The sequence below is a fragment of the Hemiscyllium ocellatum genome, chromosome 1 (assembly GCF_020745735.1).
Source record: "Hemiscyllium ocellatum isolate sHemOce1 chromosome 1, sHemOce1.pat.X.cur, whole genome shotgun sequence".
In the NCBI taxonomy this organism is placed as follows: Eukaryota; Metazoa; Chordata; class Chondrichthyes; order Orectolobiformes; family Hemiscylliidae; genus Hemiscyllium; species Hemiscyllium ocellatum.
This window is the reverse complement of record NC_083401.1, coordinates 76,171,878-76,196,229: the sequence shown is the minus strand read 5'-3', so window position 1 is coordinate 76,196,229 and position 24,352 is coordinate 76,171,878. Positions and strand designations below refer to the sequence as shown.

The following is a 24,352-nucleotide window of genomic DNA, read 5'->3' as shown; positions in this document are numbered from 1 at the left end:
TAATAACTAGTTAATTCCCTGTCCCTTTAATCCCAGAGACTTGTGCACCTCCTATCACATGTAACTATGCTTTCTGTAGCATGGGTCTCATTTTCAAATATTTCCCCTTTCAATTCCTTTGTCTCTTTATTCAGCTCAGTCTTCTTAAAAGTTACACCTTTCAACAAAGCTTTCAACCTCACTCAATCTCTGAGCATGAATTTTCTTCCCTCTGTGTGTTACCTTGGGACACTTTCGATGGTAAATGTACCATATAAAATGGAGATTTATGTTGTTATGTTATTCTGCATTATATTTTCTAGATCTTAATTTGGTTGATTGGAATGCTGCAAATCTGGTAGCCATTGCTCTATCTGATACAGCATACCTTTGGCACCCAGAGTTGGGAGTGCATGAGGCTATAAATGTGGAGTCAGGATACATCTCATCAGTCGCATGGATTGAAGATAGAAACAATCTTGCAATTGGAACCAGTGCTGCTAATGTGCAGGTGAGAAGTATTAACTATTGTCTGTTCAGCTTGATTTTATTAACCAAGTAGATTTTAGCAAGCACTTCTGTTTTAATTAAAATTTTATTGCACTTTGATCTCAAGTAATGAATTCTGTCTTGTAGTAATAAGCTGGAGATACTAACAACACTGTAGGTCTGTCTGTCTTTCCTTCCACCCTAATTTTGGAGGGTTGGGTAATGGACTTTCATTGGATTGTTCCATTGCAAAGTGGTTTGCAATTGTATTCTGCAGGATGGCTAACCAGGAACCTCCTACTCTTATTGCCTGCCATTGGGAAAAAAATATAGGCTGACAATTACTGGCCTGTGGTTCCCTACTTTTTGACTCCTTCCCTTTTTGAGTAAAGGAATTACATTTGCTATGGTTCAATCTAAGGAACTTACTCCCAATCTGGAAAATTGAAAACAATGCACTAACTATTCATTTATCATTTCTGTTAAGACCTTAGGGTCATGTCCGTCAGGATTCTGAACTTTATCAGCCCACAACTTCAGCAGTTTTCTCTGTATCCCTAGTAGTTGCAATTTTCTTGAACCTTTCCCTTCCTGATTAAAAGCTATTACTCAGATGTTACTTGTATCATCTATGGTGAAGACTGATGCAAGATACCTGCTCAGTATATCTACCAGCTTCTTATTTTCCACTTACTATTTCTCCAGAATCATTTTCTATCAGACCATTTTGTTAGCTCTTCACTTTATCAAGTATTTATAGAAATTCTTCCTGTCTGTTTTTATATTTCCAGCTAGCTAATAGAATCTGTACTGTAATCACTTGACAGCAGCCTTTGTCACTTTTCACAAATTCTTGGTATGTGATTGTACAGGCCTGACATAGCTGGCACCAGACCTTTAAAATTAACATTAAAATCTATGTGTGCTATCTCCCGATTTGCAAATAAATATTTTTAAGGCAGAGATAGATAGATTCTTGATAACCAAACTAATGAAAGATTTTCATGGGTATGTGGGACCATAGAATCCCTACAGTGTGTGAAACAGGGTATTTGGCCCAACAAGTCCACACCAACCCTCCGAAGAGTATCCCACCCAAACCCAATCCCTTACCTAATGCACCTAACCTACACACTCCTGAACACTATGGCTAATTCACCTAACCTGTACATCTTTAGACCATGGAAGGAAATCCAAGCACCCAGAAGAAACCCACACAGACTTAGGGAGAATGTGAAAATGCCACACAGACAGTCGCCCGAGACTGGATTCCAATCTGGGTCCCTGTGAGGCAGCAGTGCTAACCACATGCCATCGTGCCAAGGTGAAAATCAGATCAGCCGCGATTGCATTGATTGGCAGAGCAGGTTCGAAGTGCCGAATGACCTTGTACCATTTTCAAATGTTCATACAAGAGGTGCCATGTGGACCTCATGGCTTAAATTAAACCTTGTGTTAAAAATTTTTAAAATACAACTCGTGGATCTCTGTTCATTTTTCAAATAGATGGATTATGGATGGAGGCCTGCAAAATTTGTTCTTAAACCAGCAAATAAATTATTTATATATGGAATGTTTTTCACCTTTAAGTGTTATAAGAATGCTATTGGCATATGGAGAAGCATTCTGCAAATTATAGGATACTAGCTTCAGCAAAAGAGGATAAAAGGAGAGGGAACAAATGACAGTTCTCACTGTTTAGTTTACATGTATAACAGTAGATTATGGTAAAATGGGAATATTTTGTCACAAATATTTTTCATAAAAATTATTTTTAAAATTCCAGCTGTGGGACATTGAGACAAAGAAGAAATTACGCAACATGCGTAGCCACAGTTCAATGGTTGGTGCTCTGAGCTGGAATAGCTACATTCTTAGCAGGTGTGTCTTTACTACTCCAACCACCACACAATCTCCATGTATGTACTCATACGTTTCAAACATGTATCTTACACTTAAGTGTTTCACAAAATTATCTTTAACAAGCCAGATAGTTGATTATTACAATTTGCCAGATTTTTACTCCTTCGATTAAACCCAGTTTTGTTTAGATAGTTACTGACAAAACACTTACTTTACAATCCCTTCAACAGAGGGAAAAAAAAATGCAAAGTTAAAATAAAATCAAACAAAATACCTTATTGGTCTAACTGCACTGCCAATTTGAAAAACATTGCTTTATGATTTTAATATTTATTTGTGGTTTTGAACCAATTTGGAAGTTGTAATTAACATTTCTCAGTCTTTCTGTGAATATCTTATTTTGTACCCCTTTGTTGATTAATGTCAGTATTTTCATAGAAAGGGAAAAATTACCATGAATTTCAAACCCGGTGTGGTCTATGTTTTATGATAACATCAGTCATAGTTAATTGACACCAGACAGTCTGGCAGATAATTAAAATCCCCTGTATAACTAACTTACTCTGTCCCACTGCTCATATAGGCGCTGGTATTAACTTTTTATAGGTGAGCAAGGGGAAAGGTAGTGGGCCAACTAAATATACTGATCAGGTTCTAATGACCCCATTGGGACCTGCCTGTAATACTAACCCCAGGCTTGTATGACAAAGTCCTCTGGGTCTCTCAACAAAACCTTGGTTGTCCAGAGACCATTGCTTCCTTTCCCTTCTGATCTTTCTAATACCCTCTCTCAAATATTTACCTTACCACTGAAGATCACTTGATTTGAAACCCTGGTGGACATCTTTATACCCTTTGTGAGACACAAAGCTTTTCCTGCTGTGTTTGTTTGAGAGACTGAAGTAGTTACACCCAGGCATCCTGCTGTGAAAGGCTAAATAGTCTCCTGTAAGTTTGGCCTGAGGCTGCAGTGAAGATTTATCCTTAAAACCATTAGGTATAGGAGCAGAATTAGGCCATTTGGCCCATCAAATCTGTTCTGCTATTTGATCGTGGCTGATATGTTTCTCAACTCCATTCTCTTGCCTTCTCCCCATTAGATTTGATCCCCTTACAAATCAAGAACCCTTCTATCTCGGTCTTAAATACACTCAATGATTTGGCCTTCACATCGCTCTGCAGCAATGAGTTCCACAGATTAATCACTCTCTGGCTGAAGAAATTCCTCGTTAGCTTCGGGCTGAAGGGTTGCTCCTTTCTCTCTGAGGCTGTGCCCTCAGGTCCTAGTCTCTCCTAATAGTGGAAACCTCTTCTCCATGTTCACTCTATCCAGGCCTCTCAGTATTCTGTAAGTTTCAATGAGATCCCCCCTCATCCTGCTCAACACCATTGAGTATAGATCCAGAGTCCTCAACCACTTCTGATATGACAGGCTCTTCATCCTCAGAAACGTTCTTATAAAAGTCCTCTGGACCCCCTCCAAGACCATCACATCCTTTCTTAAATACGGAGTTCAAAACTGCTCACAATATTCCAAATGTGGTCTGACCAGAGTATTATACAGCCTCAGCAGTACATTCCTGCTTTTGCATTCTAAGCCCTTTTGACATGAATGCTAATATTGCTTTTGCTTTCCTTACTGCTAACTGAACCTACATGTTAACCTTCAGAGAATTCTGAACTATAACTCTGAGGTCCCTGTGTACTTCAGGTTTCTGAAGCCTTTTCCTGTTTAGAAAATAGTCTATGTCTCTGTTTTTCCTACCAAAGTGTATAAGTTATTTACAGGGTAAAGTTCCCTTTAACCTTCCCCAACAACCTGTCTTTAGCCACCCAGGAATTGTAACCTTTTTCAGAAGCTTTCTTCAGAGAATCGCGACAGTGTGGAAATAGGCCCTTTGGCCCAACAGGTCCACACTGACCCTCTGAAGAGACTCATTCCTCTACTACTCTACATTTACCAGGTAAAAACAATGACTGCAGATGCTGGAAACCAGAGTCTAGATTAGAGTGGTGCTGGAAAAGCACAGCAGGTCAGGCAGCATCCGAGGAGCAGTAAAATCGATGTTTCGGGCAAAAGCCCTTCATCAGGAATCCAGGTCTTCAGTGCTGTGAGACAGCAGTGCTAATCACTGAGCCACCTGTCTGGATGATATAAGCAATTGTTGCTAAGTTATAAACTGTAAAGCACCACCTACCGCATCCTACCACCTTCAGTATGCCCAATAGGAACTGAATTACAATTGTTCACAGTTCCCTACATAGTATTTCATCTGCCACTTCTTTGCCCATTCTTCAAGCCTGTCCAAGTACTTCTGCAGCCTCCTCACCTCCTCAACAATACGTGTCCCTCCACCTGTCTTTATGTCTGTAGTGTGGCACACTCGTGTATTGCTGGAAGCTAAATATATTCACGCATAGGGCCTTCCTTTTTGTAGAAAGGAAGAACATGTATATGCACTGCACCTGTCTCCACTGCACCTGACTGCCATTTACTAACTTATGTATATTTTCATCTACTTCCTTTCTGTAGTGGCTCCCGATTTGGATCTATTCACCACCATGATGTAAGAATTGCACATCACCATGTTGGCACTTTCTGTGGTCACACCTCTCAAGTGTGCAGCCTTAAATGGTCACCAAATGGTGCAGTACTCGCAAGTGGTGGCAATGATGGCCTACTGAATATCTGGCTTAATGATCCAGGAGCCAACATTAACAGTAAACCAGATATGACCATTAGTAATCATCAGTCAGCTGTAAAGGTGAATATGCTGAATTGGTAATAATGTTGTAATGCATGTTTTCTGTGTTCTGCTACCCATCAGTTCAAAACCTTGGTTTGGCAAGAGGCAGGTTGTTGGTGAAGCTTAAAGAGAACTTTACTCTGTAAATAATCTATACAGCCTATCATTGATAATGCTCGACACTAAAGCTAGATGCCCAAATAGGAAACATTCTTCCATCATATTCTTTATCTTGAATACTATAGGATTGCATTTTGGAAAAGCAAATCTGAGTAGGACTTATACACTTTATGCTAAGGTCCTGGGGAGTTTTGCTGAACAAAGAGGACTTGGAGTGCAGGATCACAGTTCCTTGAAAGTTAGAGTCGAAGGTAAATAGGATAGAGAAGAAGGCATTTGGTATACTTTCCTTTAATGGTCAGAGCATTGAGTATAGGAGTTGGGAGGTCATGTTGCGGTTGTACAAGACATTGGTTAGACCACTTTTGGATTATTGCGTACAATTCTGGTCTTCTTCCTATTGGAAGGATGTTGTGAAACTTGAAAGAGTTCAGAAAATATTTACAAGGATGTTGCAAGGGTTGAAGGATTTGACTATAGGGAGAGGTTGAATAAGGTGGGGCTGTTTTCCCTGGAACGTTGGAGGCTGAGGGGTGACCTTACAGAGGTTTATAAAATCACGAGAGTCATGGATAGGATAAATAGATCGGGTCTTTTCCCTGGGGTGGGTGAGTCCAGAGGTAGAGGGCATAAGTTCAGGGTGAGAGGGACCTAAGGGGCAACTGTTTCACACAGAGGGTGATGTGTGTATGGAATGAGCTGCCAGAAGAAGTGGTGGAGGCTGGTATAATTACAACATTGAAAAGGCATCTGGATGGGTATATGAACAGGAAGGGTTTGGAGGTATATGGGCCAAGTGCTGGCAAATGGGACTAGATTAGATTAGGATATCTGTGGGGCATGGACAAGTTGGACCGAAGGGTCTTTTTCTGTGCTGTACATCTCTATGACTCTATCATTCTATGACTTACTCAAATTTCTGAAAAATCCTAATTAAGCATTTCCTTGGTAGCACTGTCAACTTTGGCATTATTTATTAGTGAATTAAATATTTTCTTCGAAGAATGTATGTTAAAAGTTATGAGGAGCTCACATAGAAACTGAAGCAGACTTCATGTGTCAAATAGGAGAAAGTGAGGACTGCAGATGCTGGAGATCAGAGCTGAAAAATGTGTTGCTGGAAAAGCGCAGCAGGTCAGGCAGCATCCAAGGAGCAGGAGAATCGACGTTTTGGGCATAAGCCCTTCTTCAGGAATGAGGAAGGTAAAGATAAAAGGTAGGGAGGAAGGACTTGGGAGAGGGGCGTTGGGAATGCATTATGTGGAAGGGGGTTAAGGTGAGGGTGATAGGCCGGAGAGGGGGTGGGGGCGGAGAGGTCGGGAAGAAGATTGCAGGTCAAGAAGGCGGTGCTGAGTCTGAGGGTTGGGACTGAGATAAGGTGGGGGGGGAGGGGAAATGAGGAAGCTGGAGAAATCTGCATTCATCTCTGAAACGTTCCGCAAGTAGGCGGCCTGTCTCCCCAATGTAGAGGAGGCCACAGCGAGTGCAGCGGATGCAGTAAATGATGTGTGTGGAGGTGCAGGTGAATTTGTGGTGGATATGGAAGGATCCCTTAGGGCCTTGGAGGGAAGTGAGGGGGAAGGTGTGGACGCAAGTTTTGCATTTCTTGCGGTTGCAGGGGAAGGTGCCGGGAGTGGAGGTTGGGTTGGTGGGGGGTGTGGACCTGGTGAGGGAGTCGCGGAGGGGGTGGTGTTTCCGGAATGCTGATAGGGGAGGGGAGGGAAATATATCCTTGGTGGTGGGGTCTGTTTGGAGGTGGGGGAAATGACGAAGGATGATACGATATATCTGGAGATTGGTGGGATGGTAGGTGAGGACCAGTGGGGTTCTGTCCTGGTGGCGATCGGAAAGACCACTCCCTCCGCGACTCCCTCGTCAGGTCCACACCCCCCACCAACCCAACCTCCACTCCTGGCACCTTCCTCTGCAACCGCAAGAAATGCAAAACGTGCACCCACACCTCCCCCCTCACTTCCCTCCAAGGCCCCAAGGGATCCTTCCATATCCATCACAAAATCACCTGCACCTCCTCACACATCATTTACTGCATCCGCTACACCCGATGTGGCCTCCTCTACATTGGGGAGACAGGCCGCCTACTTGCAGAACGTTTCAGAGAACACCTCTGGGACACCCACACCAACCAACCCAACCACCCTGTGGCTGAACACTTTAACTCCCCCTCCCACTCCACCAAGGACATGCAGGTCCTTGGCCTCCTCCATCACCAGACCATGGCAACACTACGCCCGAAGGAAGAGTGCCTCATCATCTGCCTAGGAACTCTCCAACCACAAGGGATGAATGCAGATTTCTCCAGCTTCCTCATTTCCCCTCCCCCCTCACCTTATCTCAGTCCCAATCCTTGGACTCAGCACCGCCTTCTTGACCTGCAATCTTCTTCCCGACCTCTCTGCCCCCACCCTCTCTCCGGCCTATCACCCTCACCTTAACCTCCTTCCACCTATCGCATTTCCAACGCCCCTCCCCCAAGTCCCTCCTCCCTACCTTTTATCTTAGCCTGCTTGGCACACCCTCCTCATTCCTGAAGAAGGGCTTATGCCCGAAACGTCGATTCTCCTGCTCCTTGGATGCTGCCTGACCTGCTGCGCTTTTCCAGCAACACAGTTTCTGTGGCTCTAATATCCTCGAATTCTAAGACACTGAGAAATAACTGAACCTATAAGAAATAGGCATGTTTTGATTGTTCAAGCTGAATTTTCAGTTGAATGTTTTCTGGTAAACCACAGTCTGTTTGGCCTTTCCTGCTATTTTTAACAGGGGTGGCTTAGAAAACCACAGACGTTCTCCTCATCTCTTCCCATAACTTCAGCAGGAGACTGGTGGAATCCTCAGAGAAGTGATACAAATAGCTGAAATTTTTTTTCATATTTAAGGGTTCCATTGGTTTCCAGGAAGCTGGGACAGGTCTCAACAGGCCAGTAAATTAAATACCACAACATATCAACTGTTCTTTTTATTGATCATTTCATTTTTAAAAAATATAGCACACTCTCAAATGGCGTGGAATTTAAATCTGTTGTCAGTATAATGTTTAGTGCAGGATAATCGAGGGAATAAATGTAACACTGGCGACATGAAGCAACATCTGGGTAGCACAATGGTTCAGTGGTTAGCACTGCTGTCTGATCATGCCAGGGACTCGAGTTCAATTCCAGCCTTGAATGATTGTTTGGAGTTGCCATGTTCTCCCCGTGTTTCTGTGGATTTGCTCCAGTTGCAGGTTAAGTGAATTAGCCATGCTAAATTGCCCATTGTGTCCAAGGTTGTGCATGGTTAGGTGGGTTAGCCATTGTAAATGTGGAGTTACAAGGGTAGGGATGGTTGGATGCTGACTGGAGGGTAGGTGTGCATTTGATGATCTGAATGGCAACTGCAGGGATTCTATGATCCTATTAATCTGCACAAAACCCAAAACTTTTCAAATATCAGAATGATTACTCAGAACCAAAACATTCTTGGGTGAGCAAGGAGGTTCCGCATCAAAGCCATATGTTCCACATGTAGCTTCATTTACTCTGAATCAATCTGTCTCTGAGGTCCTTCAGCCTGTCATGAACCTAATCCCTTGATCTTCATTAACATCTATTGTCCTGGGGCAACTGCTCAGCTCACAGTTACATAAAGCTGGCTGACCCACAGCAACTTTAAATGACAGTGAACCAGATGTCACAAGGTTCCTGAAGATGAATATTCTTAGCATGCAATTTGAATCCGTGGCATGGGTGAGGTATGAGACCCGACCTCCTACTGCCATGTTGCTGACACGATTTTAAATTTCAAACTTTGACTTCTAGACCAAATAATATACTTTTGGCTGAGAGCTCAGAGCACAATGAGAAAGCTGGAACACCTTGGGGGCAACTGAACTTTTGTATGACTGACAACTCAGACCGCCTGATATGTCAATTTCACAATGTTTGTCTACTGCAACTTCATGCTTTCAAGTACCTCACAGTTTCAGCACTGAAGTTTTAAAGATTCTATTCTGAATTATTGATATTTTATTTGGGTACATTGAATCGAGGTTTTGCAAGCACAGTGGTCTTAATATGATGGAAAATTGTGTTTTAAAAAATATACATGTTTAATGCATACAACTGTCAGTTCAGAGTTCACTTTTATCTAGTGTGTAATATGAATGGAATGGATGTATGGAGTCTGTGGAGGATGAAGCATTAGGTGAAGTGAGGCAACACGGTCTTCCTGTTCATTCCTTTCAGCTAGACAAAGTATTTGACACTGAATTTATATCCAAACCTTTCCTGGGTTTGACTGGTCTAGTTTCACCTGGGATCCATCACACCCCAGCCTTCAGAGCTGATATTTTCTGAGGTTAGAGCATGAAACAGGGACTTTACCCAACTCAAGTTATCAGTCTTGAAGTTAAAATTCTGCCCTATTAATTCGGTGTTTCACTGTCCACTGATGTTGTTTGACTTGTTGAGTATGTCTGACATGTTCTGCTTTTCGTTTAATGTCCAGCATCTTGAGTGAAATATTAAATCCTGACTAGTATTAATCCCCCTTCCAAAGAACAGAAGCACCGAGGTCAGTAATGTTCCCACAGTTGTCCCAATTTAACTCCGTGTAGACCTGGATTCAAACTTGGAATATTTTAGCATTTAGAATGAGTACAGTGTAACAAGGCCATAGAATGTGGTGTCTACCTTCAGTGGGAGTGATTCAAAAACAAATAATTCCATTTTTATTTGTATCTTTTATTGCAGTTTGATTTTCAAATTTACTTCAATGCTGGATGCTGTTTAACAATATTTATTTTGTATCTTTGATGGAGCCTAATATGCTTTGTTTAATCAGTTGCTTAAATAGTTTGCTGAGAATTGCGTGCCCAGCTAGGTATGTTTTGTGTGTGCTGGGAAGTGGAGAGCATATCTAATGTAGATCAGCTAACTGGCCTATCACATTTCATCTGCCCACAAACTCACTGTCACAATACAAAAGTGAGCGGGCACTAAAATCGGCAGTCCATTTAACTTGCCTGGATCTGAGATCCATGGGGCCTCCGATGTGGATCTGCCTGCAGTCCCAGCAGTGTCAACAGAAGAGTTCTGGTGCTGCTTATATTGTAAGAACAGCCTGACAAATCAGGTTGGCCCTAAAAGGGGCTGACGTCCCACTAAGAATTTGTTTAGATCACTCAGAATACTTGCTGGTTGCTCACCAGCTTCTAACTGCTCGTTTAGCTGGCTACTAACTTTTCTACTGGAAGTGTAATGGGGTCTGGGAGGAGTGAGTCAATTCCCTCCTTCCCCAAACCAAGTCTTCTGTCAAGTGAGATTAGCTGCTCTCCAGTGTCTGTTTGCTGTGGCTGTTGGACTATTGTTTAAGGAGAAAGTGAGGACTGCAGATGCTGGAGTTCAGAGTCAAGAGTGTGGTGCTGTAAAAGCACAGCAGGTCAGACAGCATCTGAAGAACAGGAGCATCGATGTTTGGGCAGAAGCCCTTCATCAGGATGCTTTTCCAGCACCATTCTCTGGACTATTATTTAAGTATGAATTTGAATTGAGTAATCAGAGCTCAAATGCCAGTGACATACAGAAAACCAAGAATGTGTGAAGTTTAGCCATAACATAATGAAGCTCTCGATTGAGTTTTTCCTGTGATGAAGTTTGGTCTTCAGGTGAAACTGGACAAGAGTTTGTCTACATTAATTCTAAGTGAAACAAACAAGTGGAACTTGATTATTGTAATAGTTTGAGCTAGTGGAATCTCAGACAAATGTTTTTGTTAGATTACTTGCAGTGTGTAAACAGGCCCTTCGGCCCACCCAGACCCATTCCCCTACACCTAACACTACAGACAATTTAGCATAGCCAATTCACCTAACCTGCACCGTTTTGGACTGTGGGAGGAAACCGGAGCAAACCCACGCAGACAATGTGCAAACTCCATACAGAGTCGCCTGAGGTGGGAATTGAACCTGGGTCTCTGGCGCTGTGAGGCAGCAGTGCTAACCACCGTGCCACCGTGCCGCCCAAATATTATTAATATTTTGAAGTTAGACAGAGATGCGTGGAAATGGGAGGTATTCTTGTTAAGTAAGTAAATATGTAGGATATCATGGGTCCTCATTATATAGTATGTTTGCAATGACTACTGCATGTCAGAAAGTTGTGTAGTTGTAGTGGTAGATCTCTGAGCTCATGCAACAATAGCCACTCTGTCTAGTCTCAAGAGAACACGAGAAATGTTTGTATAATGCTCCTGAGAATGTGGTTAACTATGATCTGACCTTGCTGGTATAAGTCAGATGGATTGCCAAAGCAGCCTAATTATCTATTCTTTTTATTTTATGAGCTGTACATTCCTATGGTTCCATTATGAAACTGTGTTGTGCCATGATCACATGAGTCATCAAAGAGATAAAACTCATTCCTTCTTAGTAGTTCATCATTATGAAAACTTCCCCACAGAGATTCAACAGTTCTAATATTGGTGAATGGTAGTATTGCTGGGATAAATTGTTGGGTGGGAATTAAACTAAAAAAAAAATTGCTCAATCTTTATAAATACCACACAACTAAAAATATAATTGCATTTTCCACCCATACAGGCAGAAAAAACATTCCAGAAACATACTTTATCTACTGGATGCCAGGTCAATCCATTGTGAAGTTATTATTAAAATGGATTATTGACAAAAAAGTGCACTGTATAGTTCGAATAGTATAAATATTGATATATTTGTATTTGCAATTGCAGAAAAGGATAGTGGTGTGGTTAGACAAAAATAAAATCTATTATTTAATAATAGTTTTGTTTTCAATAGGCCATGAACTGGTGCCCTTGGCAATCAGGAATACTTGCTGTGGGAGGAGGAATGAAAGATGGACATTTGCGTCTATGGGACACAAAGTGTGGGACCTGTATCAGAGATGTGGATACAAAATCACAAGTGAGTCAATAAGAAAACTTGCAACAGAATCAAGTCTTTTCATTGGGAGAATCTGCAATATTATTCATTGATCTTGCTTTGACATAATACCGTAGGAAGGAGACATGGGGTATTTATTTTCTTTGGGCAGCTGGAAGTCTGTGGTTTCAGAATATATTGCTGTCTAGAGAGGTTCAACTTTCTACAATATATTCTAAGTCAGAAAAGATCTGGTCTCTTCTGATTTGGTCCTCTGGCCTGCCGATTTGTCTGGCTCTATGGTCGGTATAAATGTTTTAGAGAAGTACAATGGAAAGTTGATGAGTGTGCAGTGAAGGAGCCTGTTCCTGATGTGTGCGAACTGTGCTTACTTCTTCAAGACTGCACTCTAATTCCCATGCATTCAAATTGCTTTCATCCTTTTTAGACAAGGTTTGCGGCCATTACTACCTAAATAAGTTGACCGCGTCAATTCTTATGTGAGTACCCGTCCTGAACAACGATGGGCACAAATTAATTTCCATTGCTTTAAAAGCAGCTGACTTCATACACGTCAACACCTTTCCACCTTATTTTCATACATCACAGACGTTTTGAGTCATGAGTCTTTTCAAAAGCATTGGTCAGCTTTAATAGGTCTTGAGGTTTGCAATTATGTGTAACATCTAAGGCTTGTCATGGTTGACCATATATATGAGAAATATCTTTGAACCTTCTCGGGCTTACAGCCAGAATCTATTATATGTGTCTATATAAATGAACTGGTGGTATTTTGTAACCACAATAACGTCAGACTTACATTGCTTAATAGAAATTCCTGGTTCTATTTCTTCAAAATGTTACTTATTTTAATTCACTAATGGAGTATGGGTATCACTGGCTGGGCCAACAAGTTTTGTCTTTTCCTAGTTGCTTTTGAGAAGGTGGTTATTAACTATCTTCTTGAACTCTGTAGATTGACACACAATGATGTTACAAAGGGAATTCAAGGATTCTGGCCCAATGATATGTTGTTATATTTTAGATGAACCGAGCTAAGATGTAGTCGTTGATCACAGTTGTGCTGACAATATTGATGAATCTTTAAAATATGTTCTGTCAACTATGGCACTGTGTAATCTTTGAAAACAAGTTGTATGGTGTAGACTGATCCTGTCAGCAATACATAACCTGCAGAACATCCAATCACACAGAGCAATGTACTAAACTTTTGAGGCAGTTTGTATGCTGGCCCATTAGCCCCTACAGAATTAGGTAAACCATCCAACTGCCATATTCTCTTTGTTCATTTTCAGAGCTTCTGAGTGTTTGAATCAATTTTTTTCTAAAAAAGTGTTCAGAATATGGACAATGTTGACAAAGCCCTACATGGTCTGAGGTAGTTCCTCTTGTTATGGACCAGGCCAGACCCCCTCAAAACATTTGAAGAAGATTGCCCAGATCCTAACTTTTGTTGTGGTTTTAGGCAGATGTGAAGTGGATGTTCCAGAAGTGATGCAGCTGGCCAAACCACTCAGCTTGAAGCAAAACAGAATTTATTGGCACATGAACAAAAGAAAACAAAATTTAGAATAACATAACTATTTGAAAATTCACCTGACTCAAAAATGCAACTTACCAAAGAACAGTTCCAATTTCCTGCAACATCCCTATGAACACACACCTTGGCAAAAGAGGGTAAATTCTTACACAGGTTCTTATAGGAGAGATGTCAGAGAGAGAGAGAGAGAGAGAGAGAGAGTCAGCCAGAAAACCTCTGTTGAATCAGGGAACTTTCCTCCCCAGCAGCTTTCTTTGATCAGCAACTTCAAAAAGACAGCTTGCTAAAGCAAACCAAAACAGAAAAATCCCTGAATTGGGAGAACTGGCCACTCACCTTTCATTGTACAAAACAACCAAACCTAAAAGCCCTTTTCTCTAATTATTGCCCTAGGCAGTATCTATTAGTCAGTATTAAAGTAGCCAGTTCAGACATATTGGCACCTCTGCCTTTATGACCCCTCTAAAAAAAAATGTAAGGGGAAAATAACCTTGTTAAAAGGGCAGCATTGTCACACTCTGAACAATGGAAGGTATTATGGTAATGACATATCACTATCCAAGGTTGGGTTGTGGCATTTATAAAATATGCATTTTGAAGTATTTGACAACAGCTCATGTGAACTGGAGCTAAATCACACTTTTCCTACTGTTTGCTGTATTTCCTTCTGAATCAGCGCACATTAGTGAATGTGTCTCACAGCAGCATTCCTGTTGTCACCAGCTGAGCTCACTGGTATAACCAATGCCAGATATGGGCATTTCATTAGACCTGCCTTACATTTGGAATAGGAAATGGAATTCATGCAGTGGTAGAAGAGGCATGAACACCTACATGGCTGACACTTAGAATCCTACCCCTCAAGAAAGTAATAATGCTGAGCAAACATATCATATGATGCAGACCCAACAAATTCAACATATTGGATGAGACCTATTTCAACAAGACTTGTCCATGATTCAGCAAGATGGCAGTTACCACGTTGTGCTATTTATGGAGGTATGAAACAGCAACTGTTGCAGGGATAGCCTGACTTGTTGTGGTTTCAGTCATCGTTCTGTTGAACTTTTATGCAGCAAGTCAATTTTAAGTCACTTCTGTTGACATTGGGCTAGTTGAACAACACTTCAAATGTTTGTTTGATGGAGTAACAAGTTTGTCACTTTTTCAGTGGAAGGGAAAATAAAAGCTCAACACTGCTATGAAATGATTTTATAACTAAAAGTAATAGATAGAGAAAGGTTCATTTCTTGCCAGGTCCCTATGTTATTATTTTCTAAGAAATGGATTTGTCTGAGGCTGATGTCAATTGTTTTGAAAAAAAATCGCAGGCAGAAGTCTGTCCTAACAAAATTTCATTTTAATTTCAATTTTAAACCTTCAGCAAAAATTGGTAGCAAGTCTAAAATGATGTCTTGGCTGCAAGTTGGCTTATTTCAGGGACACAAGTTCCCTAATGTTAAAAATGTGGAAGATCCTGACATTTGCATAAAATAAAAAATTCTTACTGTTGATACTTGGTTTTGTTTCTTCAGATTTGTTCATTACTCTTCCTATCACAACACAACGAGTTAGTAACTGGCCATGGATTTCCCAAGCACCAGGTCTCAATCTGGAATTACCCAACTCTTGTGAAATCAGCAGACCTTAAAGGTATGACTCTTACAGATTATGAGAAAATATAAATATCAAGAGTCACAATCTACAGACATTTTTTGGACTTGCAGCAATATCTTGCGTAGTCAGTATAGATTACTGATCATAGTGCCAGAGACCTGGGTTCAATTCCCGCCTCAGGCAACTGTCTGTGTGAAGTTTGCACATTCTCCCCGTGTCTGCGTGGGTTTCCTCCAGGTGCTCCGGTTTCCTCCCACAGTCCAAATATGTGCAGGTTAGGTGAATTGGCCATGCTCAATTGCCCTTAGGTAAATGGGTTTGGGTGGGTTGCTCTTCGGAGGGTCGGTGTGGACTTGTTGGGACGAAGGGCCTGTTTCCACACTGTATGTAATCTAATTATCCAAGATTTTGCTGTGGCTAAATATCTTGACAGCAAAACAGCATATCTGGCAAAGTATTTGTTCATTCATTGTCAATAATCAATGATAATCAAATTTCTGATGTACTGATAATGTGGCCAAACCCAATAGGTTTTTGTCCAGGTTTTTTTATATTAAAAATGTCAATAAGTAAAGAACTTAAGAGACTCAAATGAAAGCCAAGGATTATGAATGCTGGAAATTTGAAATAAAAACTGAAAGTACTCTCTTTCCACAGATGTCACCAGACCTACTGAGTTTCTTCAGTACTTTTTGTTTTTATTTAGGATATGTGGCCATCCAGTGGCTGGAGGTAACATCTATGCTGAGATCTTTAATATAGTATAAGTGAGTGGGAAGTACTTACATAGAAATTTGCAGTGAGAAATGTTCTGAAGGAAATGTGACCAAAATGTATGATAAAAAATGAAGTAAGCTTTATAGATCATGAAGAATCTGAAATTACTCCATGAAGGTAGTATCCCATCACTAAGTCGCCCTTAATTTACACGTGCAAAGTACATGACACTGACCCAGCTAACTCAGAGCCAGCTCTCACTGTGAACAGAACCCCTGACAATCCTGTTTATATCTATCAACCCTGATTGGACCAAGTTAACAGCCCCAATTGGGGAACTCATTCTATGAGATTCACCAGGCTGACCTTGTTTCAATCACGACAGAATCCATTTGAGGTTTTTAATATGTAGATTACAGCCATGAAATCTCAATGTTTCGGGGTAATTTAGCCATATAATTAAGCTGGTTGACATGGGATTTAGGGCAAGACACAGTTACACTGGATCTATATTGTCTTGTCTCTCTCTGTTCAAATTTCCACATGAAGTGGGCACTGTGTTTTTTACAGGAGGAGTGACATGGCAGACTTTGATCTCAGAGAATAACTTGTTCATTGTCACTTCATTGATTGCTTTTTTCTTTGTTACTTAGTTATGAAAAAAAACTGATTTATATGGGGGGGGGGGGGGGAATGCAACAAATACAAAATCAAAGCTTCAGAAAAATCTTTAGGTGTCATGGCTGTAGGAAATAGCTACAACAATTTCTCTTCACCCTTCTCTCCCATGCTGACATCCACATGAAGGAAACAAGCATGCTGTCAAAATATCCTCACAGGCCTGACTTTGAGATATTGGCAGCACTCAGAACATGTGGCAGTTCCACTCTAAAATAAAATCAGGACTTTTATTATTAATGTTGAAGATTGCTGCAAGTCCATTTTCTTCTTAGTACGTTGACTGGAAGTAGCAATGATGGTGATTCAAACAGAAAAAAGACATAAGTTGTGATTCTTTTATGCCTTTCAACAACAGCCCTTCCTCACTGAAAGTGTATATTGTAATACTGAAGTAGAATTCATGGTGAGAATAATTTTGAGGCTAGACAATAGACAATAGACAATAGGTGCAGGAGTAGGCCATTCTGTACCATCATTCAATATGATCATGGCTGATCATCCTTAATCAGTATCCTGTTCCTGCCTTTTCCCCAATAACTCTTGATTTCACTATCCTTGAGAGCTCTATCCAACTCTTTCTTAAATGAATCCAGAGACTGGGCCTCCACTGCCCTCTGAGGCAGAGCATTCCACACACCCATCCCTCTCTGGGTGAAGAAGTTTCTCCTCATCTCTGTCCTAAATGGTCTACCCCGTATTTTTAAGCTATCAGTGCTATTATTATAGTAGAGGAAATATGACAATAATTTCTGGGTTATGTACACATCAATTAAACACAGAAATCCAGATTTTTTTGTCAGAGTTACTGCCATAGAATATACCATTGTAATCTACAACAAACAATTCAGCATTAAAATAAATGCAATGCACATGGTTTTGCTATATTCTCTCAATAGTTCAGTACAAAAAAGGCAATGAAAATTTAGGACTTGTATATTCAGGAGCAAGTGGATTTCTAATGGTATTATAAATGAAACTTATTGGTGAAAAATCTCCCCAAAACTGAAAAATTAATTCTATAAGAATGGAGTCTTATTCTATCACAAAGAAATGAGTGGTATTGGTCTAAAATATAAAAAATCCAACTTTTGACACTTTTTCATCCTCTTATATTTCTACTTTAATCAAACCTGTATTTCCCAATCTTTATTTTGCTCACTGTGCATAATTTAATTCTAAATTCTATTTCTTGCTTATTGGAAATACTTCCTGACTTTAGTTCTTATATTATATTAAGGATTCTTCAAAATGATATGTTGAAGTACCTTATTGTTGCATTGTCAGTTTATATGAGCCACAGGTCATTAGAGAATAGTGAACTGGAAAACTTGCTGAATTAGAGGAAATCTCCACTCTACTGTGGGTCATTTTCACTGAAATGAATATTGAGTGCTATTATTTAGCCACTGAGAGCATAATCCGGGCTCCTGTAATTGTTACTTGGTTACTGCTGTTAAACATTGTTTGGCTACAGATACAAATGATCTGACTTAATTTTTTTTGTATTTCTTTGCTCTTGTTTCTCCCTTAGAGAATGGTATGGAATGTTGGAAGAATTTTGCAGCCTGGTTTAAAATGCATGTATGCTTCTTACATGGCCAAAAGCACCTAGAGTGGGACTTGAACCTAGGATCTTTGTATTGACGCTGATTCATCTGCTGATGAGCCATTTAAGCTGCTCGATATGAATAGTGTTTATTAAGTTCTGTGTCATACTAAACTAGTTATATAGCATGTGAAACTCTGGGTGGTGACTGAGGCTTGCTTGCAAATTACTTCACTTGCAAAACTGTCTGGACATCTCTGATCAGGATGTGGTTAGCTGTACTTCAAGTTGAAACGTGCCAAAATGTACTTCTAGATTGTACAAATTGTGATGGCTTTATCTCAAATTATAACTAAAATCATGATTATATCTTGACGCAGTCAACATTTCAGCTACACCAAGATAGTTGAGTCACTGAGCCATGAAGGTAATTTCCTATCTGATTGGCTGTGTTTGTCTTGCATGTCCAATAGGAGCATAGTGAGCATAGTCTATTTGACAGATTCTAGGAAGAACATTTGGGTTGACTCTTACCAGTCATCAGTAAAGTGATATTTTTGTTGAGTTTCATGGAGAGTTTCTTTCTATGAGGCCTAGCGAGTTTTCTCATCTACTCATCCCAAACATGCATCATTAGTTAAATTCCATGCCCCTATGGTGCCACACTTGAGAGTCTCTAGCTCTATTCTCCCACCCAATGTAGGGCAAGTAATTACTCCTGCAGGATCCCTGGCTCCATCTCTCATTGTGCACCTGTCAGACTGTAGCAGCCATGCTTCTTGATGAAGGGCTTTTGCCTGAAACATTGACTGTCCTGCTCCTCAGATGCTGCCTGACCTGCTGTGCTTTTCCAGCACCACACTCTCAACTCTAATCTCCAGCATCTGCAGTCATCACTTTTGCCCTGCAGCAGCCATGCCCAATTCATAACATTTGCCCTGGACATGGTGGATAAAGAGAAATTGGCACCCCACTTTGAGGATTGGAGATCCAGCTGGACAGGGGGTTGCACTGGATGGCTGTCTTCTGCACCCAGGACTGGCAGAGGAGGCCACATCAGATGTTGCCAGCCATCTGAGTCTTAGACTTTGAGACAAAGCCAGTTGTTTGAAGTGCACACAGCATGTTTGCCATATAAGCTGTTGACACCAAGAGTGACATAGTTTGGTGTCATACAGCAACATGTCCGCTCCATTGACTGATTACTGCTGACAACCATGTCAAGCTGTCTGGCTTTGTGTCGATACAAAATGGCAAGGCAATGCAAGTAAAGGCAAAGCATTGAAGTAGACTCTACCAGAGCCATTGCTCAGAGAGCAGCTCTCAGATGCAGCCTGGTCCAATCCATAGGCTGGGTGTCTGAGCCTGCATGCACAGTGTCCTTGCAGCAGGTTAATGGTGAACAGATATGTGTTTCACTGAAACAAAGTTTAAAATGGAGTTTCTCAGGAGTTGATATTAGGACCCTAGCTTTTCCTGATGTATGTACATAAATGGTCTAGGTGTGCAAGGGACAGTTTCAAAGTTGTGGACAAAAGTTGTAAACTGTGAACATGTAAACTTGTAAACTTGTGGACAATGTAGGACTTCAAAAAGATATTGACAAGTTGGTAGAGTGGCCAGTTATTTGGCAGTATGTGATGAAGGCTTAAAAATATGATAGAACAGTTAGAGAGAGCTTTTTAAGAAGTGTACAATTCTTAGCTTCATTAGTAGAGGCACAGAGTATAAGGGCAGAGAGTTTATGCTAACCCTACATAGCATATGGCCTGGAGTGCATGAAGGTTTTCTAGAGCTCTCAGGGTTGCAGGCACCACCTGGCAAGAGGTGGGGCGGAGAAGGTCAGTGGATATCAGGGTAGTCCTTCAGCACGGATAGCCATGGCCATTGTAGGGACTTTCTATGGAAACCCTCAGGGAGGCTGCAGGTTTAATATAGAAGCCTCCAGACATGACAAAGTTCTCATCCACTGTTGCTGGTAAAATCTCATGGCGGTGAAAAGGAGCCATTTGGTCATTAATTGGTCATCCTGTTAAGTTTTTCTTAACTTTCTGGAGACACATAGGGATGTCGTGGTCATTGGCACAGGATTTGGTGTATTCATCATTCTGGTACGGGCAGTGTAACCCACACTACAGATTTGGACCATAAGAACAGTCATTGCTGCTTGTGTACCTCTCAGTGTGCCATGGGACACCTGTAAAGGGGATCAGTCCAACCCAGGAGACTGTCAGGGGTTTGCCTCACGGTCTCCCAATGTAGCAGTGGGTCCTGCTGCCATAAGGAAAAAGGTGCAGTTCTGGTTGCCCTGCTATAAGAAAGATGTTGTTAAACTGAAGATGGTTCAGATGAGAATACTGAGATGGCCAGGAATGGTGGGTTTAAATTATAAAAATAGGCTCGATATGCTGGGACATTTTTCATTGAAGCGTAGAAGGTTGAGGGGTGATCTTATAGAGGTTTATAAAATCATAAGGGGCATAGATAAGGTGAATAATAAGGGTCTTTTCCCTAGGGTTGAGGAGTTCAAAACTAGGAGGCACATTTTTAAAGTGAGAGAAGAAAGATTTGAAAAGGACATGGAGGGGTGGCATCATTTTTATACAGACAGTGGTTCGTGCGTAGAATGAACTGTCAGAGGAAGTGGTGTATGCAGGTACAATGTTTAGAAAACATTTAGATACTTACATGAATAGGAAAGGATTGGCGGGATGTAGGCCAAATGCAGGCAGGTGGGACTAATTTGTTTTGGGAACATTGCTGACGTGGACCAGATGGACTGAAGGGTTTGTTTCCATGCTGTATGATTCTATGACTCTATGAAATGGCCTTTAATTTGACAATACATTGCTTCCATTGGTTAAAAAGTGAGCAGTTTTACTGAAGATGTATGAAATATTGAAACCAAGGGTTCTCATTACATTTCATTTTGGAAGTGCACTAACTACACCACACCATTTTGGAATCAAATATTCTTTTTTTTAATAATTCTGTTGTGAAAATCAAAATGAACATAGTTATCTCCGTAGAGATCTGCTATATTACTCACTGTGATTTGGTTACTGGGTATATAATCATAAAAAGACAGTTGAATGCTGAAGTTGTAAATTCTATTTGGGTTAATATTCACATGAGATAACTTGCTGAACTCCATAGATCATCACATGCCACTGACATAACAACTAACTTCTTAGCAGTTGAGGTGGGGATTGAGGATGACGGTATGGATCCAAAGTTGATAGAGAGCAGAGAACTGCAGTGAATGGTTATAACTGATATGATGGACACTGTTTTATATAGTGTGTGTGTGTGTGAGGCACTTGGAAATACAGGTCACAGTTCTGATGTTTGCAGATAGCATAAAACTCAGAAGTTCGGTAAACAGAATAATAGATGGTAACTGATTCAGGAGGACATTTATATAGAGTCATAGTCATAGAGATGTATAGCACGGAAACAGACCCTTCGGTTCAACCCATCCATGCCGACCAGAAATCCCAACCCAATTTAGTCCCATCTGCCAGCACCCAGCCCATATCCCTCCAAACCCTACCTATTCATACACTCATCCAAATCCCTTTTAAATGTTGGAATTGTACCAGCCTCCACCACTTCCTCTGGCAACTCATTCCATACCACCCTCTGTGTGAAAAAGTTGCCCCCTTAGGTCTCTGTTATATCTTTCCCCTCTCACCCTAAACCTATGCCCTCCAGTTCTGGACTCCCCCACCCCAGGGAAAAGACTTTGTCTATTTATCCTATCCATGCCCCTCATAATTTTGTAAACCTCTATAACGTGACCCCTCAGTCTCTGATGATCCAGGGAAAACAGCCCCAGCCTGTTCAGTCTCTCCCTATATCTCAAATTCTCCAACCCTGGCAACATCCTTGTAAATCTTTTCTGAACTAGGAGACAAAAACACATGATCTGAGAAATTTGCTCCTTTTCTGGCCAGAACAGAATCAATGAGTTTTTGTGGCTGTCTTTCAAAACAGGGAGAATGGGGAGAAACCTGGCAAAAACAGTCTCATGCCAACCTCTGGCCTATCACAATTGTGTTTCTGGAAGAAACGTTTCTATCCATCATCATTTCTCAGTCCTGGCCATGCTTTATCACTGAGCTTGATGTGATTAAAGAAAAGGTTTAGATGAACTTTCAGGCTCAATTCAAACACTATGAATCTGGACTCATGCAATACAAATTACTGAAGAATGGGCAAACGTGTTCAAATGAGACTCCCCTTTCAATAAGCTTTCCTACTGAGGGTGGGTGAGTGAATGAATTTTCACTTGTTCCTCCATTTGTCTGTAAATAACATACCCTAGACTATTCAAAATCGTGGTGGTTGTGCATTTTTGCCTCTAGCAGGATACCTTTACTGACGCTATCTGATACCGCAGTGCTTACGTTATCTCTTGTAAAGTAAGAAGCAAGGTCATGAATAGTGTAGTACTGAAAGATCCAACAGGCATTCAGCACTGCTCACAAATACTGTGCATGTCTCCATAATCTGGCAGCTTTGAGGCTAGGTCTTTGCTGGACCACAGAATTTGCCAGACTACAAGAGCTCAAGTATATTCAATGCTCAAACACATTAAAAGTTACCTTGCCTCGTAACAACTGCATGCCCAGTGAATGATTTTCCAATTGGGTCGCACAAATAAGAGTTAGGGTATGTAAATGAATAAAATAAAAAGTAATATGAATAAACATTGGTGCTGGACCACAGAGATTTCCTGACCTCAGAATGCTGAATTTTGGATGTACATTCTGCACGTTCAACTATTCCATCCACAGGCACATCCGTATCTGAGTTAGCTGCTGAGTTATTTGGTTACAAAGAATATTATGTTTCCAACAGTGTGTCATGCTTCAAATGACCTGAGTTAATATGGATTCAGAGACCTTTATACCCTTACGTTACATGCTATGCATATAATATCATGAGTAAGTCTCTTAAAGGTGTATTAACACACTGTCTCTTGAAGATGTCCTGAAATGCTGCCTGTGTTACATTTGTTTAGAAGCTTAGAAACATAGAGTATAGAAGTCATACCAGGCCATTTGGCCCATCGAGTTTATTCCATCATTCAATATGATCATAGGTGATCATCCAACTTTCTCCTCATATACTTTAATCTCTTTAGCTGTAAAAATGTATTTCTATCTCCATCTTTAAAACATTCATTATTTTGATCTCAACAACTTTCTGTGACAGGAGATTCTACAGGTTTGCCAATCTCAGGGTGAAGAAATTTCTCCTTGTCCCAGTCCTTATTCTTAGACTGTGACCTCTGATTCTGGACTCCCTTGTCATTAGATTAGATTAATTACAGTGTGGAAACCGGCCCTTTGGCCCAACAAGTCCACACCGACCCGCCAAAGCGCAACCCATCCATTCCCCTACATTTACCCCTTTACCTAACACTACAGGCAATTTCACCTAACCTGCACATCTTTGGACTGTGGGAGGAAACCGGAGCACCCGGAGGAAATCCATGCAGACACGGGGAGAATGTGCAAACTTCACACAGAGAGTCGCCTGAGTCGGGAATTGAACCGGGTCTCTGGTGCTGTGAGGCAGCAGTGCTAACCACTGTGCCACGGTGCCGCCCACATTGAGAGCATCCTTCCTGCATCCACCCTGTCCAATTTATTCCCTAACATTCTTCCCTGTTTGCCACCCAATTTGTAATTCATTTCAGTGCACAACCTGCATGGATCGGTTGGAGCAGCAGATGGACACACTTAGGAGTGTGTAGGAGACAGAAAACATCATAAACAGGAGCTTTAGAGATATGGTCATGCCAAGGTTCAGGCTTATACATGGGTGGCCGCTGGAAGGGGCGCGCAGACACTGCAGGAGTAGCCAATGGCTATCCCTTTGCTAACACGTGTATGGTTTTGGATATTGTTAGGGGGAATGCCTATCGGGGATGGCGACAGCAACAGCCAGAGTAGTGGCAGCACAGCTGGCACTTTTGTACGGGACAGTCAAAGTGCAGAGCAGTAACAGTTGGTAACTACATAGTCTTGGGCACAGATAGGTGTTTCTGTGGGAGCAAAAGAGACTCTAAGGTGTTATGTTGCCCCCATGGTGCCAAAGTCAAAGATGTCTCCTAGCAACCATGG

General features: G+C 41.2%; 1 protein-coding gene across 1 annotated transcript in view; it reads left to right on the top strand.

The window, feature by feature from the left end:
• LOC132836606 (cell division cycle protein 20 homolog) overlaps nt 1–24,352 on the top strand; it is a 76,838-nt gene that overhangs the window by 33,353 nt on the left and 19,133 nt on the right. The window contains exons 4-8 of the mRNA XM_060856375.1: nt 303–490; nt 2,255–2,349; nt 4,865–5,096; nt 12,013–12,138; nt 15,193–15,310. Coding sequence (XP_060712358.1) covers nt 303–490; nt 2,255–2,349; nt 4,865–5,096; nt 12,013–12,138; nt 15,193–15,310 — 759 coding nt within the window. The remainder of the gene's footprint in view (nt 1–302; nt 491–2,254; nt 2,350–4,864; nt 5,097–12,012; nt 12,139–15,192; nt 15,311–24,352) is intronic.